This window comes from Equus przewalskii, chromosome 10 (assembly GCF_037783145.1).
Source record: "Equus przewalskii isolate Varuska chromosome 10, EquPr2, whole genome shotgun sequence".
Lineage (NCBI taxonomy): Eukaryota > Metazoa > Chordata > Mammalia > Perissodactyla > Equidae > Equus > Equus przewalskii.
The window spans coordinates 11,541,543-11,559,783 of NC_091840.1; the positions used below are offsets into that span (position 1 = coordinate 11,541,543).

The 18,241-nt window shown below is 38.1% G+C and overlaps 1 protein-coding gene across 12 annotated transcripts in view; it reads left to right on the forward strand.

The window, feature by feature from the left end:
* The first annotated feature begins 1,391 nt into the window (after window positions 1-1,391).
* ABCA5 (ATP binding cassette subfamily A member 5) overlaps window positions 1,392-18,241 on the forward strand; it is a 72,138-nt gene continuing 55,288 nt past the window's right edge. The window contains exons 1-8 of one of the 12 annotated variants that reach the window (XM_070560135.1): window positions 9,356-9,611; window positions 10,381-10,619; window positions 12,508-12,650; window positions 13,388-13,413; window positions 13,564-13,680; window positions 14,742-14,946; window positions 16,944-17,105; window positions 18,035-18,123. In XM_070560135.1, the coding sequence (XP_070416236.1) occupies window positions 13,579-13,680; window positions 14,742-14,946; window positions 16,944-17,105; window positions 18,035-18,123 (558 nt within the window). In that variant the 5' untranslated portion in view covers window positions 9,356-9,611; window positions 10,381-10,619; window positions 12,508-12,650; window positions 13,388-13,413; window positions 13,564-13,578. Of the gene's footprint in view, window positions 1,485-1,593; window positions 1,792-1,990; window positions 2,448-9,355; window positions 9,612-10,380; window positions 10,620-12,507; window positions 12,651-13,101; window positions 13,246-13,387; window positions 13,414-13,563; window positions 13,681-14,741; window positions 14,952-16,943; window positions 17,106-18,034; window positions 18,124-18,241 lie in introns of those variants that run through there. The other 11 variants (XM_070560136.1, XM_070560138.1, XM_070560133.1 and 8 more) reach the window with 11 other exon arrangements.

Below are 18,241 nucleotides of genomic sequence, written 5' to 3' on the forward strand. Positions count from 1 at the left end.
ACTACTTACAATTTAATTGAAGAGAGAGTACATAAGTAAAATGATGTGAACAAGATGGTAGCATGTGTGCAGACACCCATTTTATCTGGGGTGATGAGAGTTTTAGAGAAGAACTGGGTCTTTGGTCTTCAAGCAAAATAGAAGCATAAACAGACAGATTGAATGACAGTGAACATTGCAAGCATAAGAAATCCAGGAAACAAATGCCTAGAATAGTGGCAGAAATGATGAATAGACCTCTGAAGTTAAAGCCAGGTTGAGGCTACTAGTGAGAAGTACAATTGGAGAGTAGGGAGTGAATGTATATTTCAGTAACACGTTTCTACCAGGTTTATTTATCTTTGACCTCCATTTATTTACTTTCTCCTAAATCCTAGGCTACTAAGAATGCATTCTTCTGAATTGTAACTAAAACGTCTTAAGATAAAAGAGAAAAAATATAACATGAATAGTTTTCATTACCTGCCTTCAGTTTTCCAGTGTAGTTTCTAGGACGTTCTTAGCTTCCTTCCCCGGACTCCCACTGCCAGATTTTTAATAACCATGGATTCGGCTAACCCTCTGAATTTCCTATTTAATCCATATTCAGTAGGATAAATAAAACTTGATTCCTTGATTTTTAAAATTTTAGTAGAACTTAGCAGAGTAACTGTTGGGGGGCACTCGGTTTAAATTTGCGAAGCAGAAAAACAAGATAAATTTTAAAAATACTGGATATACACAGGATCCACAGAATTTTTAAAAAGTCTTTAAATAGTTAAATTCTCAAAAGTGAAAAAACTGCAAAGAAATGTGACCATACAGAAATCTAGAGAGGAAAAATCTGCAATGCTAGTGTTGTGAGCTTGTCTTTCCTTTACTATAACTTTTGACCACCATTTAGGTCACATTGGGTAATAAAACTCAAAACCCCAGTTTATATTTTTAACAAAAGTAAGGCGATATAGAGTCTTCCACAGATGCCAAAAGTCTCAGGCCTTTTGGAAAATTCAAGATCCACCACAGCCCGGACTCTCGTGAGAATACTTCAAAAACTAAAAGCATCCTCACTGTCCAGATGTCGCTGCCTGATGGGAGTTGGAGGACGTAGTTACGATAATGAGGACACTGCACCCCAGGCGCTGCGGCGTGAAGAAGGCCTGCGGAGTGACTTAAAATGTAGTCCTGGAAGAGAACTGTTCAAAAGCCGGGAAACAGCAAAGATTCTTAAAATTAGATGTGACCCGGGAGGCAATGAGATGGCAGCAGGCCAAGGTCACAGGTTTGGACTCAGACCCGAGCCCCTGACTTCAAGCGGGTTGTTTGTGCCTGTGCCTCAAGGCAGAGCGTAGCGAGGTCTCCACGGGGAACGCAGATTCGAGGACCACACGGCCTGGGCGGAGCTACCAGGCAGGGTTCCCAAGGCTCTGCCGCTCGGCGGACGCGCAGCACCCGGGTCTCGGCGCGCCCCCACTCGCCCCGCCCCCTAGGAGCCCCGCCCCCAGGTGAGCTACCTCCACGGGCGCGCTCCCGCACCGCCGGCGCCGGGACGGGCGGGGCGGAGCAGCGGGAGCGCGCGCGTCCGCTGACCCCGTCCTCTGGGAGCCCCGCCCTCAGGTGCTTTCCGCTGGAGGCGGAGCCCGGCTTCCGGCGCCGAGCGCTGCTCTCTCGGGCGCGCTGCCGGGCCTGCGACGCTGGGGCGCGCGCGCGGGGCCGCGCTCTCGCACACATTGCCGAGCTCGTCCCCGCGCGGTCTCCACCGACCGAGCGCGTCGCGGCTTGACGGCGCTGCGCCCCGGGCCCGGCCCTGAGGTGAGGCGGGCGCCGAGAGCGGCGGCGCTGGAGGCTCGCTCGGGGAAGCCTCCCTGGGGAAGGAGGCGGGGGTCGAGCAGGGGCGGCGGGGAGGGCTCGGGGGTCGGGCGCTGCGGTGTGCGGGTCGGAGGGCTAGGGGGCACGAGAAACGCTGCGCCGCGTCTCGTCGGAGGAAGCGCGGTTGGCCGCGAGCGCTGTCGCGGGTGCTGTCTGCTCCCCCCGGGGTGTCGGGGTGCGGGGGCCGCCGGGACCGGCCCGGCCGGGTTACGAGCGCCAGGCTGCGTCGGGTTGGACCAGGTCGTTTCCATCGCCAGGGCATCGTTAGGGAGAGGGAAAAAATGTTGTGGACGCAAATTCCCCTCGAAACTGGCTAATTAGCACTGGCTGTTCCTCGGGGGTTTCATGCTGATCATGTAATACGTGCGTGTTCACGGGAGTTTGGGTGAGCTGAAAATGCGCAGATCTCATGACAACGATTTTAGGGGGGAAACACCCTGATTCCTAAAACACGGCGAAGAGCTGCAGGCGTGCAAACATCTCTCTCAGCTTCTGAGAAGGCTAGCTCGGCTGGAGGCATCGATCTCGGTTTGAAGCCGTAGTAGAGGAAGGAGGGTTTCTTCTGTGCTCCTGAGGCTTAGATAGACGTTTTAAAATAAGTAAGTCTGAAAGAATAAAGAGAATCACGTTTACTTTCTATCGAGGACGCTCTGAAGGAACAGAAAGAGAGAAAAGGAGTATATGTTGGATTCCCAACCGTGAGCGCAGTATTATCTCATTTAATCCTGACAGTCACCCTCTGAGGTTGGCGGTGTTATTCTAGTCGGGCAGACGGGGAAAATAGGTCACAAAGTGGTTAAGTCACTTATTAAGGTCTCAACTAGCAAAAAGGTAAAGCTGAGATTCCACCCCAGGGATGCCAGACTAAATTCTGGTGCTTTCTCCACTATATTTTGTGTCTGCCCAGAGAGTGATATTACATATTTTTAGGGAGGACTCCATGTAAGAGAGCGTTATTAAGGCTCTTGGGGTATTTGGGTTAAAATCAAACTAGCAAGGTATTAGTCCTTGAATATGTGCAGTTTAAGTGTATTTTCCTTCCAACAGGGTTTAGTATAGGAAATGTTACATTCAGGGTAAAAGCAAATTTATTAATACATGTTTATTTGAATGTCCTTTATATTTCAGATACTATAAACTGTGTGCCAAGAGTGCCACACTTTATAATCTCTGCTCTTGAGTTAAAATGCATGATCATATAAAAGAAGTTTGTAATATTCTACTAAATCGTAATCTTTACTAGTGTGTGAATTAATTGGATTAAAAATAGCTTTAAGCACAAGCTTTTAGGAACCTATTATATATAAGAAAAGGCGTTGGATAACTTGTCGTGTGGGTCCCATTGCATTTTCCCATTCAGCAAGAAATACTGTCCTAAAATTTAGGTTAAGTCATATTGACAACTAGTACTTTGTTTTTATTACACTATCTTCATTAAATTTTGAAACACTAAAGAAGAAAAGAGCATTTATAATTTATCGCCTGTTAAATTAAAAGACTTGATTTTATAGTGTTTTTATTTCTTTAGTTGAAAAGCCAGTGATGTAGATGGGCAGGAATTTCTTTCAAGTCATTTGCCAAATATGTTCTTAACCTCTTTTTCCAAAAAATAAGTCTTAAATTAAAAGTATAGTTAATACCAGATTCCATTTAAGCTTTATGGCTCAGAGTTATAATGGAAACAGTGTCTTCAGTTTAGGCCAAAATGGCATATTGTTGAAATATATAATATTACCTTTGGCGCAGTTGTAGGTAAGCGGATAGAAGGGATACTGGGACATTTTGGAAATTTATTCAATTGCTCCAGTTTTCTCAATAAAGGAGGAATCAAGGTTATAATTTGAGGGTGATGCTGCTGCGAGTGGAAGCTTTAGAGGTTTGGGGATTGGGAGAGTGCATGGAGTAGTGAAATATATGATTGCCAGGCCATTAAACAATCTCTCTTAGGAATGAAGAGCGAGCTAGAGGAAATACAGGGTGCTATAAATGGGTGCACAAAATAAAGGTGTCTAATCTCATTTTGCACACAAGGTATTACCCATGCCATTTCCAGTGGCTGTGTTTACAGTGTCATCTAGAGTATACACCTGCACCCTTTGCCCCAATTCCCTGTCTGTGCCTGTGCCACTTCACAGCTGTCCCTGTTCTTTATACTAAGTCAAGCCCTTTTGGGAGTATAGCTTTTCCATTCTTTTTTATCTGCCTGGAGTTCCCCTTCCACTCTTTCCCAAAGTCTTTCCCTCAGTTGCACTTACCACATTATATTAAATTTTATCTATCTGCCAAGTCAGTGAAAGTGTCTAACATTTTTTTTTCATTATGTTTGGTGCATAAATCCCTCAGTAAATGTTAAATGCATGTGCCACTTTTCTTCTTTCTCTTTTAGTCCGTAACAGGGGTTAGCAGACTTTTTCTGTAAAGAGCCAGATTGTAGATATTTTGTAGGTTTTATATGGTCTGTGTCTCAATTACTTTGCCGTTGCAGTACAAAAACAATCATAGACAATATGGAAAGGAATGGGCATGGCTATGTTCCAATAACCTTTCATGTATAGACACAAAAATTGAATTTCCTCTAATTTTTACATTCCACAAAATTTTATTATTCTTTGATTTTTCCCTAACCATTTAAAAATGCAAAAACACTCAATTTAGGGGCTGTACAAAACAGGCTGTGGGCTAGATTTAGCCCCCACCTCTGCCGTCATAGTTTGCAGACCTGTGATCTAAAAGGACTCTCAGCATGTCTTGATAAAGGAATTTGCAGTGAGATGATATTGGTTATAGTGAGATGATATTGGTTATAGTAATATCATTGGTGGTAGAGAAGCAAAGATGAATAAGGCAGTCATTTTTGTCAAGGATCTCATGGTCAAGTTCAAGATTAAGACATAAACAAATAATGATGACACAGTATGGTAACTGCAATTACAGCTTATTTATTAGATGTAGATGTGGAACAAGAGAGTGATAATCAGTTCTACTTGGGTGGACCAGAAGTGACCTCTGATAGTCCCTATCTGTTGGGGGTAGGGAACATTTTCAGCTAAGAGCCTTTTCCAGAATCTTTCCAAGATTGCTAAGAAGGTGACTGACCGCATCTCTTACCAGAATGGCTGTGGACATCAGGATGACTCAACTTCTCTATTTTTTATTGCTTTGAGAAAAGTGAAGTATGTTTCATTGTATGTGTAATGTAGTAATCAATATTTCTTTAATAAATTAATAAGTGATTTTTTTTTTTTGAGGAACATGAGCCCTGAGCTAACATCTGCTGTCAGTCCTCCTCTTTTTGCTGAGGAAGACTGGCCCTGAGCTAACATCCGTGCCCATCTTCCTCTATTTTATATGTGGGACGCCTACCACAGCATGGCTTGACAAGCGGTGCCATGTCTGCACCCAGGATCCGAACCAGCGAACCTCGGGCTGCTGAAGCAGAACGTGGGAACTTAACTGCTGCGCCACTGGGCCGGCCCCATAATAAGAGAATTTCTGATATTGAAGTTTGGATTATGTAACTTTTAGTCTTTATTTTAAGTCAATTATTAATACATTAGAAAAGGAAGATGAGCTTTAAGTTTTCTTGCAATTTATTAGATTTAGTATGAATTATTTTTATCTAGGAAATTATTTATCTAGGAATGTTAAATATTTGATTAAACCTTTGGTGATATTACTTGTTTAAAATTTATCTAATTATTATTTAAAGCTCACAGCAAACTAATGCATTCCCTGGGGATGCTGTGGAGCAATGGAAAGTAACGTAAACATTTTAAAAAATAATTTTCTACCCTTATTTGTGTGTCTTTGTCATTGTTCTTTAGCAGTTAAGAATTGACTTTATTAAAGAGGTTTAAAGGTACATTGGTAGGACTTTCAATTGGAACTATATCAAGTATTATAAGTTTTCCAAAAAAGTATTTTTTGTTAAAAATATACTATTAGAAGTTTTAGTGCATTTCGCTTGTTCACTTTGCTTTCAAGAATCGTCTTCCTACAAAAGAGAATTTTGCAAGAAGATGATTTTGTCTAAGAGACAGTCTTCATGTTTTGCAAAACAGATGGTCTTATATGTGTTGTCTATTCACAAAGCTGCTGTTTAATGTTGTGTGGTCCTCTCCACCATTTCCAGCTCTGCCATGGGCTTGTATGAACTCCACCCCTAGTGAGTGAACTCCTGGATATTGTCTGATTCTATTCTCACTTTAGAGCCAGTGTTAAATGTGGGGCAGGCCAAGCATCCTTTATTACCTTTTCCTTTTCTTTTGAATGCCACCACCTAAGAATATAAAGTTTGGGATGATTAAAGGATTATAGTATAGAAGAGGAAATTTAGAACTCTCTGCTAAGTTGGGTTTTCTTGTATTTCAAGAAAAGGCACCTGAGAAGTTAAACTCTTTACAGATAGATGTCCCTGTGCTGGCCATACTTCATTTCTAACTTTCAGCCCTGTTTTCAGCAATACACTTCTGTCAGAAGCACCACTTTCATGTCTGCTCGGTGGATCTCCATCTTTCTTTCAGGAAACCTCGTTCCCCTACCGACAGGAGCGGGTCTCAGCTCAGACACCATCTCTTTATCGTTGGCTGAGTCGTTCCGTGTAGAAAGCCCTGCCTTCCCACATCCTTCCTTTGTCTGTCTCCCCATTCCAAACCCTGCAGAACAGTGGGGGATGCTAGTGAGAAGGGGGGACTTCTGTGATTACCCCACCAGGGTGAGTTGTAGGCACCCCTTTTCTATTCTTTTTCCTTCTGTCTTCTCTCCAAAGGACAAACATAATTCTCAGAGACAGCGTGGTCTCAACACTTGAAGGGGAAACAGAATGTTTTCCTAAGCACTTATAATTTGCGAGGAATCTTTTTTTTTTCTGCTTTATCTCCCGAAACGCCCCCTGTACACAGTTGTATAGCTTAGTTGCATGTCCTTCTAGTTGTGGGATGTGGGACGCCGTCTCAGCGTGGCCTGACCAGCGGTGCTATGTCCACACCCAGGATCCGAACCCTGGGCCGCCGCAGCGGAGCGCGCGAACTTAACCACTCAGCCACGGAGCTGGCCTCCTGCAAGGAATCTTTTACAGTAGAGTTAGTACTTCCCGTTATTATGCAGAGCAGTCCTTGCTTGATTTATTCCCCATGACCCTTTTCAAATTGGTCTGCTTTTAGACTCTGTGGGTTGTGGGTGGCAAGAAGGGCAAATAGGTTCATTGTTGTCAGTTTACAAAACCTAACTACAGCCTTGAAGTTTTTGTTTAGATGGACATTAAACTAAAGGTCTCTAAAGAATCAATGTTAAGAATGTTTCTTTTTTTTTTTCTTCAATCGAACAGCCAAATCAGGGGTTTCATATCATGAAGAAAACAAGTAGTCAGTTGAGTTTTCTTCTTTAATATTTTTTTTAGTAACTTGAATAAATAGAAGTTCAAGGTTATTGAAATTTAACATTTTCACATGATTAGACTAGAGCTTATGAATATAAGAAACATGAATTTGTTCAAGTCAGTCATAATACTCATTCATCTGTATAATTTCATAACAGATTTTGTACTTTCCTTTCATCATTTTCTTCTTTATCTTTTGGTCATCCATTCTGGAGGATTTCCTTGACTCAGTCTTTATTCTTACTCACTAATTTGCCTTCAGATGCCATTCACCTCATCTATTGAGAATTTTATTTCTATCAATCTGGTTCATTTCTAAGTTCTCTGGTAGATTTTTCTTAATTGCCTTGTTCTTGTTTCATGAATGTGGTATTCTTTGTTGTCCTTTTTTTAAATTTAATTTTATTTTTTTAAAGATTGGCACCTGAGCTAACAACTGTTGCCAATCTTTTTTTTTTTCTGCTTTATTTTCCCAAACCCCCCATACATAGTTGTATATCTTAGTTGCAAGTCCTTCTAGTTGTGGGATGTGGGACGCCGCCTCAACGTGGCCTGACGAGTGGTGCCATGTCCACGCCCAGGATCCGAACCCTGGGCCGCCGCAGCAGAGCGCATGAACTTAACCACTGGGCCACAGAGCCCGCACTGTTGTCCTTTTGAGGATATTAGATATACTACTTTTATGTACAGTAGTGATCAACGTGTATAATTATGTGCCATGGACCAGGCACCATTTTCAGCTTTACATGTATTAATTCTTTTAGTCATTCTAACACCCCACAGAAGTGGGTACAATTATTACTCCATTTACAGATAAGAAAAAACTTAGACACAGAAAAGTTACTTGCCCAAGGTCACAAAGCTACTAAGAGGCAGAGGCAGGGTTCTTGTTTAGTTGGTTTGGCTCCAGAGGTCACACTCCTAATCACTCTACTGTATTACTGCAGGCATTATTAATTCTTGTGTTGATTTCAGTGCCTCTTCGTCATGATATGTTTTTCCATAAATGTTTATCGATTCCACTTTCTTTCAGCGTGTTGGAAGATGTTGATTGGGTTTACTGTAGCCCTTTTTTTTAATTGTGTTGGGGGAGGGGAGAATAGTGCCAGCAGCCACCTAAGGGTTTGCACTACATTTCAATTTAAAGATACGGTACCCACTCTTCCAGACTGAAGTAGATGAAAAGCTAAGGTTGAAATTTTATTTGATAGGTTAAGCTCTTCTTACAAAGGTATTTAATTCAAAATAAAAATCTTTTTAAAGTATCAAAATAAAATGTAGATGTGGTATCTTGTTTTTATAAATAGCTCATATTACAGTTGTGTTGATTTTGAATCTTTTTTGGAGGAGAGGGATGACAGATGAGGATAGATCAACTCAACATCGGATTGATGAGGTTATCTACCAAGAAGTAGAATGTTCTCTCGGAGAGTACTGGGCACAAAGGAGTACAGAACATTTTGACTAAGGAAAAATGATGAGAAAGAAAATCTGCCTAAAGAATAGAGCTCAGTTGCAGAGGGAAAATACTGTGAAAGCGCTTTTTGCTGATGAAGGGACTTTGCTTTGGAAGAAAGGACATGAAAGTAACCGAAGATTGAATAGACGCTGAAATGACTCCTTTAATTAGTCATTGTATATTATCTTCTGCAGAAATATTTCCCTGTTAATATTATTTTAAACCTTCTTTAAAAACTTTACATCAGTGATTGTCAACTTTTTGTCTGCCCCTACACACTGCCATTGGTATCGGTGGAATTCTATGCTTACTAGGGAGGGGAGGCAGGAAGGTTTTTAACATCCCCTGTTCTTCCATGCTTCACTTTGAAAAATCACTGTTATCTTTATGAGTATTCTAACTATGGAGTTAAGTACATATTATACTGTTATATTGGTTAAGTGCTTTGGGTTGTAAGAAGTAGAATCTGATCCTGGCTAGCTTAAGTGACAATAAAATATATTGGGTGGATAATAAGGTGTGTCACATACTATAGGGAAGAAAAATCAAGGTTTAGGCACAGTAGGTATCACACCTTAGGGGAATGCTTAGTACCAAGAATGTAGGAACTTTCTTTTGTAAATAATTCCGTTAATGTAACTGTTTCCATGACTCCCATCTCTGCGTCTCTTAGTTAAAAATTCCATACTGCCAGGAGAAAATGTAATTGATATGGCTCGGGGGTAGTGGTGGAGGTGATAGTGGTGGTGATGAAGATGGTTTGTGTGTCTCTTGGGATGGTGGGTGGGTGGGTGGAGCAGGAGTAAGTTGTAGTTTAAAAAGCCCTGCCTCGGGGTGGCGTGGGTGCAGAGGTTCATGGGTTTCAGAAAAGGCTGTTAAAGACTCAACCCTGAGTTCAGGGAGCAGTTCTCAAAGAAGGAAAATATTGTGAGTCCATCAGCTACTTTATGAGGGGCCTGTTTTCTAAAAAATGAAGAATGAAGCATGCAGTGTTCAATTTGAATGAATAATTCAGTGGTGCCCACTAAATCAATGTGTTTTGGCAGATATCTTGAGAATGTTCTTGCTGTATTGGTTAGTGTTTCTGTGTTTGTTTTGTAGTAAATCATCCTTGAATGAGTGTGGTTTTTCTTGTTTTTTTCTTTCTTATTGGCATAGAGATGATTATCAGTTCTTTACAGAATCTGATATAACGTTAATGAAGCTGTTAGAAGAGTTTATTTTTAATGTATCCTCCATTCTTGACTGCTTTAGTTTTGCTGTCTTTAATTTAGTGATTTAATATTTTTACGGTGTGTCTCATTGTGTATTTTTTTTTTACTACATAAGTAACACGCATCAATGGAAAAATTCAGAATATAGAAAAAAAACCAAAGAAAGTAAAAGTTGTCCTTTATCCCATTGTTAAATTAAAAAAACTCTCTCTCTCTCATCTTTCTTCTGTGCATATAAGGAGGATGCTTATTTAATCCAAACTTTAATTATAGATATTTCCTTTTTTGAGTAAACCAAGCTGCCTCTAAAAGGTTGCCTGTTTTTTTATCGAGGTGGAGATGGTCAGCCAGCTTGGAATAGATTCTTTTTGTTTTGGAGGGAAGTCATACCAATGGCCCCCATAGATAGGTGTATGTAAAACACGGCAACAAATATTGCTCTGGAAGAAGGCTTCACAGGACTTTCTTGGTGTCTCCTGCAGGCTGCCCTCTCAATACCTTTTGGTATGCAGAGATCCTAGGTTACTGGGGTAGGCAAGTTGGAATAGGGACCATGGAGATTGCACTTGAGACTCTGGCCGTTTCTCTTTTGAACTCATCTCTAATATGACCTCTTTGAAGAACTGATATAACTCCAACAGAGGTCCACTGGCAGAAAAGGCTCCAAGGACCTCCAAAGGGTGAACTTACCCCAGCAGATGGAGACACTGGAAAGTGATAGGTACAACGATTTAGCTTATACAATTAAAAACAAATTATTGAGGTGAAATTCATTTCCATCACTTTGAAGTAAAACCCCTTTCTCATTAAGCAGTTTCTCCTCATTCTTCTCTCTCCCCAGCCTCTGGTAACCACCAATCTGCATTCCATTTCTCTGGATTTATATATTCTGGAAATTTCATATAAATGGAATCATATTTGACCCTCTGTGTTTGGCTTCTTTCACTTAGCATAATGTTTTGGAGGTTCATCCATGTGGTGGCATATGTCAGTACTTCATTCCTTTTTATGGCTGAGTAGTATTTCATTGTGTATGTATACCAGTTTCTTTATACATTCATCTGTTAATGGACATTTGGGCTGTTTCTCCCTTTTGGCAATTATGAAGAGTGCTGCTGTGAACCTCTGTGAACATGCACTTGTTTGAGTCCCTGTTCTCAGTTCTTTGGGGTATATATCTGGATGTGGAATAGTGGAGTCATATGGTAATTTTATGTTTAGCTTTTGGGGGGACTGCCAAATTGTTTTCCTCGGCAGCTGAACCATTTTGCAGTCCCACCAGCAGTGTATGAGTATTCCAGTTTTGCCACACAATTTCTGTAGCAAAGCCTACTCTCATTCAAATCATTATTTCCCTGTAGGTAATATACGGTTATTCTCTGACTGCTTTCAGGATTTTTCATTGTGTTTAATTTTTAGCAGGTTGATTATGATGTGTATGGGTGTGGATTTCGTTTGATTTATCCTGTTTGGGATTCACCAAGCTTCTTGAAACTTGTAGGTTTTTATCTCTTGTCAAATTTGGGAAGTTTTCAGACATGAATTCTTTAAATATCTGTTCAGCATTAACACTCTTTCTTCTCTCCTTCTATGAGTCTGATAGTATGAATGTTAGAGCTTTTGTTATTGTCCCACTGTTCTCTGGAGTAATTGTTCATTTTTTTTTGTGAGGGAGACTTGCCCTGAGCTAACATCTTTGCCAGTCTTCCTCTACTTTTATGTGAGATGCCTCCACAGCATGGCGGGTATGTGGAGTAGGTCCACACCTGGGATCCAAACCTGTGAACCAAGGCTGCTGAAGTGGAGGACGTGAAACTTTAGTGGAGCACTTGGCTACAGGGCTAGCCCCTCATTGTTAATTTTTTAAGAAAACCTTTTTTCTCTTTGTTGTTCAGATTGGATAGCTTCTGTTGATTTATCAAGTTCACAGAATCTTTTCTGTTGTCTTCATTCTGCTTTTGAGTGTATTCCATGAGTCTTACTTGTTATTTTGTGTTTTGTTCTAAAATTTCTATTTGGTGCTGCTTTATGTCTTGTTTCTTAGCTGAGGTTTTTTATTTTTCATTGTTTTCAAGAGTGCTTGCTGTTGCTTGCTGGAGCACATTTTTAATAGTGGCTTTAAAGTTTTTGTCACATAATTCCCAAGTCTATTTCAACTTGGCATTGCCATCTGTTGATTTTCATTTCTTAATAGAGTTGATATTTTCTACATACTTCATTTGCTGAGTAATGTTGGACTGTATGAGACTTTGAGTTTTGTTTTAATCCTATGGAGAGTGTTGATATTTTCTTTTAGTGTGCTGTCGACCTGGTTAGGTTCAGGTTGCAAGTTTCTACTCAGCACTCTTTAAGCTGTGGTTCTAATTTCAGTTTAGTTTTCAAAAGCCTTTGCAGTGCAATTTGGATCTGTCCTTGTGTGCTTCCATCCACTGACCAGACTAGATCTGGGCATTGTCTCCTGTTAGTTTGGTTCTTCAAGTCTTTGGTATGCAGAATAGGATTAGAACCATGCGTGCCCCATTTGGGGGTTAGTCTAGGAGTTAATAAACAACATTATTGTCTTGTTTTCCTGAGCTCCTCTTTTTCTTTGCTCTTTCTGCTACTTTCAGATTCCCTGTGGCTCCTCTTTTCCCATCCTCCAATCAGAAAGCTGGGGTTTATTTGCCCCATTGTGTCGCACACTTCTGCAACTGCATCCACCGCATCCCTGGACCAGTGGCAGGAAGTAAAGAATAAAGCAGTGGGAGAACAAGTAAGCAGAACAAGTTAAATGATAATCTTTATGTTACACATAGACATTAGGCTTTGTTCTTATTATCTTTAAGCTAAATCAGGGTATAGGGCCTTGAATGAGTCTCTGACGTATCTCCAGTTTCTGGAAAGCAGGAACATCAGTCACAAGGGACGACAAAGGGAAGATTATTGGGAACTGAGAACAGACCCTGAGGCCACTGGAGGCCAGATGTCTGAAGAAACGGCATTTCAAAAATAGTTCCATGCATGTCTGCACATCCTCCCCACTATATAACTGACCTGTAGTCTTTGTTCTGGGAAGGTGGGCTTTGAGGATGCTAGTCTGCCGTCTTCCGTCTTTGCTTACAAAGACGGATAAACCCGTTCTATTCCACTGACTTGCCCCTGGACTTACTGGCTCATCTCAGGGCAAGCAGAGCGAACCTGTTGCTTGGCAACACACCCTCTTAGAACCACAGTTCCACTTAGTGGAGAAAAAAGTTCCCTTGCCTCAGAGTTTTGGCTACATTAAGCTTTCATTACTGCTGTCAGACACGGCTGTCATGGGATGGCTTGGGGATAGGGGCATAAGAAAATATAGAAAACAAAAAAAGGTTGGTGCCTCAGCTTGCCTACTTGCAGTGCATTCAGTTTGGGCGATACCAAAAGAGAAAAAGTGGTGAGCTCATTGTTGGTTGAGCAATATTTTGAATTCTGGTTCTCCTCTGTTTCACATGCTACTCTTTATTTTTTCAGGGTCTTCAAATTGTTGTTCTGTGCAGGTAGGAGAGAGAGCTTGGCTTATACTTAACTTCATCTAACCTGAGACTGAAACATCTGTCTGTCTGTCTGTCTGTTTTTGCCATTAAAAATGGCATATTCTTGACTGTGTGGTTCCAGGTTTTTTTTTTTTTATCTACCCCCTTTAATAGACGGATCCAGAAGACATGGCTACTGCAATTAGGGAGGTGGGAGTTTGGAGACAGACCAGAACACTTCTGCTGAAGAATTACCTAATTAAATGCAGGACTAAAAAAAGTAGCGTTCAGGTCAGTTGAATGACTCTTATGCCTTGTCGTAGTTTATTTTGTGTTGACATGTTCTGTCTTGACGAGATGATTTATTTCGCTGGATACAATTTTATTATAATTTCCTTAGGTCCTCAGTTCCCTTTAATTTTCTTGTGAAGTGAAAACTTGTCATGTTAGCAACAGAAGAGTACCTAAGTTGCCTAATGTTTTCTAAATGTTAAAAATTTTAATAATGATTCCTAAATTTAGTTAATTGCTAATATCAATGTTTAATTTTGAACTTTTACGCATGCTTTTTCCAAGTTTCATGAAATGAAAAGTAAATTCCACAGATAACTTTGTGGAACATTATTTCACAGTTTATTCCCTATGACCTCTCATCTTTTGGACTCTGGATGGAATTGCCTAAGATTACTAAAATTATGTCCTAAATTTGTTCCCATAAGCATACATTACTTTAAAAGGTAAAAGAAAGCAAGAACTCTGGCTAAGTAGTTAATAATAATTTTAAAGGATGAAAATATATTGTTCATCTTCTCCTAAAACCAGCAGAACAATTAAACAGCAAGATGAAACAATAAATAGTTTATCCCTGTTAAAGCTGACTATTGAATTTAACTGAGTTTAATATCAATAGTACACATTTAGGTAGAATTAAAGCGTGAGTTTTAATTTAGAATTGAATAAAGAAATTTTTATATAAGTGATCCCTCATAGGGATGTTTGATAAGTTACTTTTAATAACGTTATGTATGTAAATTTATTATATTTTACATTAGTAATCTTAGATGTTTAAATATTAGCTTTTATATCATTTTAATATATTATGTGACTTGAATTTTAAAATATTTCAATAAAAGTAAATATAAAGGAAAAATTATCTAATATGCCTTTTGGGTCAGGTGAGATGTTCAACGCGATATTTCTTCTAGGATAGAATTGGTTTTTACTTTTTGTACTTAAGAAAGGAAACCCAAATTCCTCATTTTTTCTAAGTATTAATTATATTTGCATAGAAATCTTAATGATTTTTGCTGCCACTGTTACACTTTGTAATCATTTTCTTTCCTTCATTATAGGAAATTCTTTTTCCATTATTTTTTTTGTTTTGGTTAATATTAATTAGCATGATGCATCCCAATAAGAAATATGAAGAAGTGCCTGATATAGAACTTAACCCTCTGGACAAATCTATCCTCTCTAACCTAATTCTTGGATATACTCCAGTGACTAATATTACAAGAAACATCATGCAAACAGTTTCTACTGATCACCTTCCTGATGGTATTGTAAGCTTATATATGTATTCTATCTGTAACAGAAAACCTCTTCGATATTTCTTTACTTGCCTTATTGAGTAAATAACATTCTTAACACTTGAGATATGTCCCTTCACCAAAGTATAGTTTTATAAAAATATTAAAATCATTTAATTCTGCTACCTTATGTTTCTTGTGAAACCTTAATTTATAATCTTGGTAATAGAAAGCGGATTAAGTTTTAATATTTTATATTTAATTATTAGACCATTTATAAAATAAGTATATTTATACAGGATAAAAGATTTGAAGGAACGTTACATTTTGATTCTGACTCATAATAATTAAGAATCTAGAAATATATGATAAAGATTATAAAGCAATAATCTTTTCAGATTGCCATGCCTATTTATGGAGGTATATGGTGTAAACTGAAGTATTTAGCTTTGGAGACTGCGACTGTGGTTAAGTACCTAAGTCTGTTTCTCTCAAGTTGTTCTTCTCCTAAAGAAATGGACTGGACAACAGTGTAAACAATGAGACACTAATGAGCCTAAAGTGGCTGTGGGAGAACTACTAGAGAAAGTGAAAGAAATGTTCATCTAATCATCGTTGATTTAATGAAATGCTGAATTGTAGAAAGTAACAGGTTAACATGTTGTCTTATATAGAACAGTGGTAATTAACTTCTAGTATGTATCATCACATTATTGGATAATGTGTTACCGAAAAGAAAATGTTTATACAGTCAGGAGCCAAATAACTTTTTCACCATTGGTTTCTTTCTGGCTTGTTACTATTTAATATTTTTATCAAACACATTTCTTATTGGTATATAATATGTTTGTTAGGTTATCATATTAAGCACAAGTAGCATGGATAGCATAAGAATTTAGCATGCGAGCTCAAAAAACTCATCAGGAATGTTGAAAACAAAATTCATTGGTAATTCTGAGTAGGAGAAAAGCATATATGCCAAAGAAATCCAAGTCAATGTATTAACTTAGATGCCAAAATAGTAAAAATATGTAGAGTTTTTTTTTTTAAGTTCTGTCTTTTTAACAACAGAACTATCCAAAAGTGGCGTAGACATACATACATGATAACATGTAACCTGTAGGATGTTGAATTAACACCCTTTTTATTCAGATCAGTCCTGGAGTTCCAGGTGCACCTTAAAGGTCTGGAAAATCATTACAATTAACATTTCAATAGTGCTTTATAACTTACAAAGCGTTTTCATGATTGTAACTGCATTTGATCTTAACAACTCAGTGATCAGCTGGGTAATGTGGATGAGGATACTGAAGTTTGAAGAATTAAGTTTCTTACTTGTGCTCACATAGTTAATAAGTAATGAAGTTAAGAACTAAGCCTGTGTTTGTTCCATTTCACCACGTCTGAAGCTTCTGTAGTGAAGACTAATTGTTTCAAATAAAACTTCAAGAAAATATTTAAAAATAAGGATTATTGGATGTGAAAGGAGCTGAATGATGGTTACAGTATTTTCTCCATATATCTTCTAAGAAAGGAACAAGCAATATTGGGTTTAAATGTTTAGAAGATAATTTTTATTCAAAGAAGAGTTGCGTCATAGTTGCTAATAAACATTTCTGAGAAGGATTATGGAATTTTATTCATAAGAAGAAATATTTGAAAGTAAAATATCCGTTTATTTTGTAAAGAGTTATTTGTATAGTTTTCTTTGAGACAGATGAGTGAACTGCATACATATATTGCATATAAAGTATGTACTCTATTTTATCATATTAATAACTATATATTACACTGACATAATTTATGTGATCAAATGACAGCTGAGAAATGTTTGTAAAATTGTACTATTTTATTATTTAGTGTTTTGTTTTAGAAAGGCTGTTGTCATTTTCTGAGAAGCTAGAGCATAAAATAAAAGTGCTTGTAAAATATTACATTCATAAATATAATGGTAAATTTGGTCTGTTGTATTATATTTAGCTATTTTAATTTGTGAATTAACTATATCATTGTAATATTTTATAGTCATAATTACCGAAGAATATACAAATGAAAAAGAATTGGTAGCATCCAGTCTTTCTAAGTCCAGCAACTTTGTAGGTGTGGTTTTCAAAGACTTCATGTCCTATGAACTCCGTTTTTTTCCTGATACAATTCCAGTATCTTCTATTTATATGGATTCAAGAGGTAAATAGCCCTAAATGATCTTTGAAAATCAGTTAAATGTATGCTTTTGCTACTCTTAGTTTATACATACAAAATTTAATGGGATCCAGCGTTGGCATTTTCAACTATACTTATTTGTTCAGATAAGAACACTGGGGTATAGCATAAAAATATATAAGTATACCCAAATATCTGTCTGTCTACATCTACATATATAATATAAAATATAGTTTATATAACATCCATTTTAATTTTAATACTTTTGTATATATTCTGTTGATTACAGTAACATAAAACAAAATTGTATCTTGAATTGTGTGATTTTCTAAATCTATTTTTTCTCTCCATGTAATTGTTTTCACATATGGTATATTACATATCTTTAAAATCTCAAGGTCTTCCATCGATAAACTTTATTAGTTTTATGTTTGAAACATGGAAAACAGCCTTCAATCTTTAAACCTATGAAGAGATATTATCAGTCACTGACATTTATTGAGCAATGTTAAAGTTGCTATGCTAAGTACTGAATTTGTGACTTGATCCCAAAAAGCCCTACCAGAATTTTTCTTTTCTGTCCTCTTAACCTGGACTTGTCCTTGCGTCTGGAAGTGCTTTAAAGCTGATGTCATTGTAGAATGACTTCCCTTAAAACAGAAAAGTGACATTTTAAATAACTATGTTTACAGTTAATTTCTACCTTTCCATTTGTATTAATTTACTATTCAGTGTCCTAACACACATGACTCTCTTATTTCAGAAATTTCAAATAAATAATCAGGAGTATGATAAATATTGTTTGCCTTTTAAGGGCAATTGCTTATTTTCTTTGGCTTTGTAGAGACTGATTAATTATATTACTTTGGTAACTCTCCATATATGATCTTTAAAAGAAGGAAGGCACTTGCATGTTGTGCAAAATCTTATGTCTCACATTTTTTTCCCCATAGCTGGCTGTTCAAAATCGTGTGAGGCTGCTCAGTACTGGTCCTCAGGGTTTACAGTTTTACAAGCATCCATAGATGCTGCCATTATACAGGTAAATATGGTAAAGGAAGAGAAAAAACTATATTTTAATAATTGTGCTCTAAATCTTTATAATAGGATTTGGTTTACTGCTGTCAAATGTACAGAATTCGTAACTTATTATAACTGTT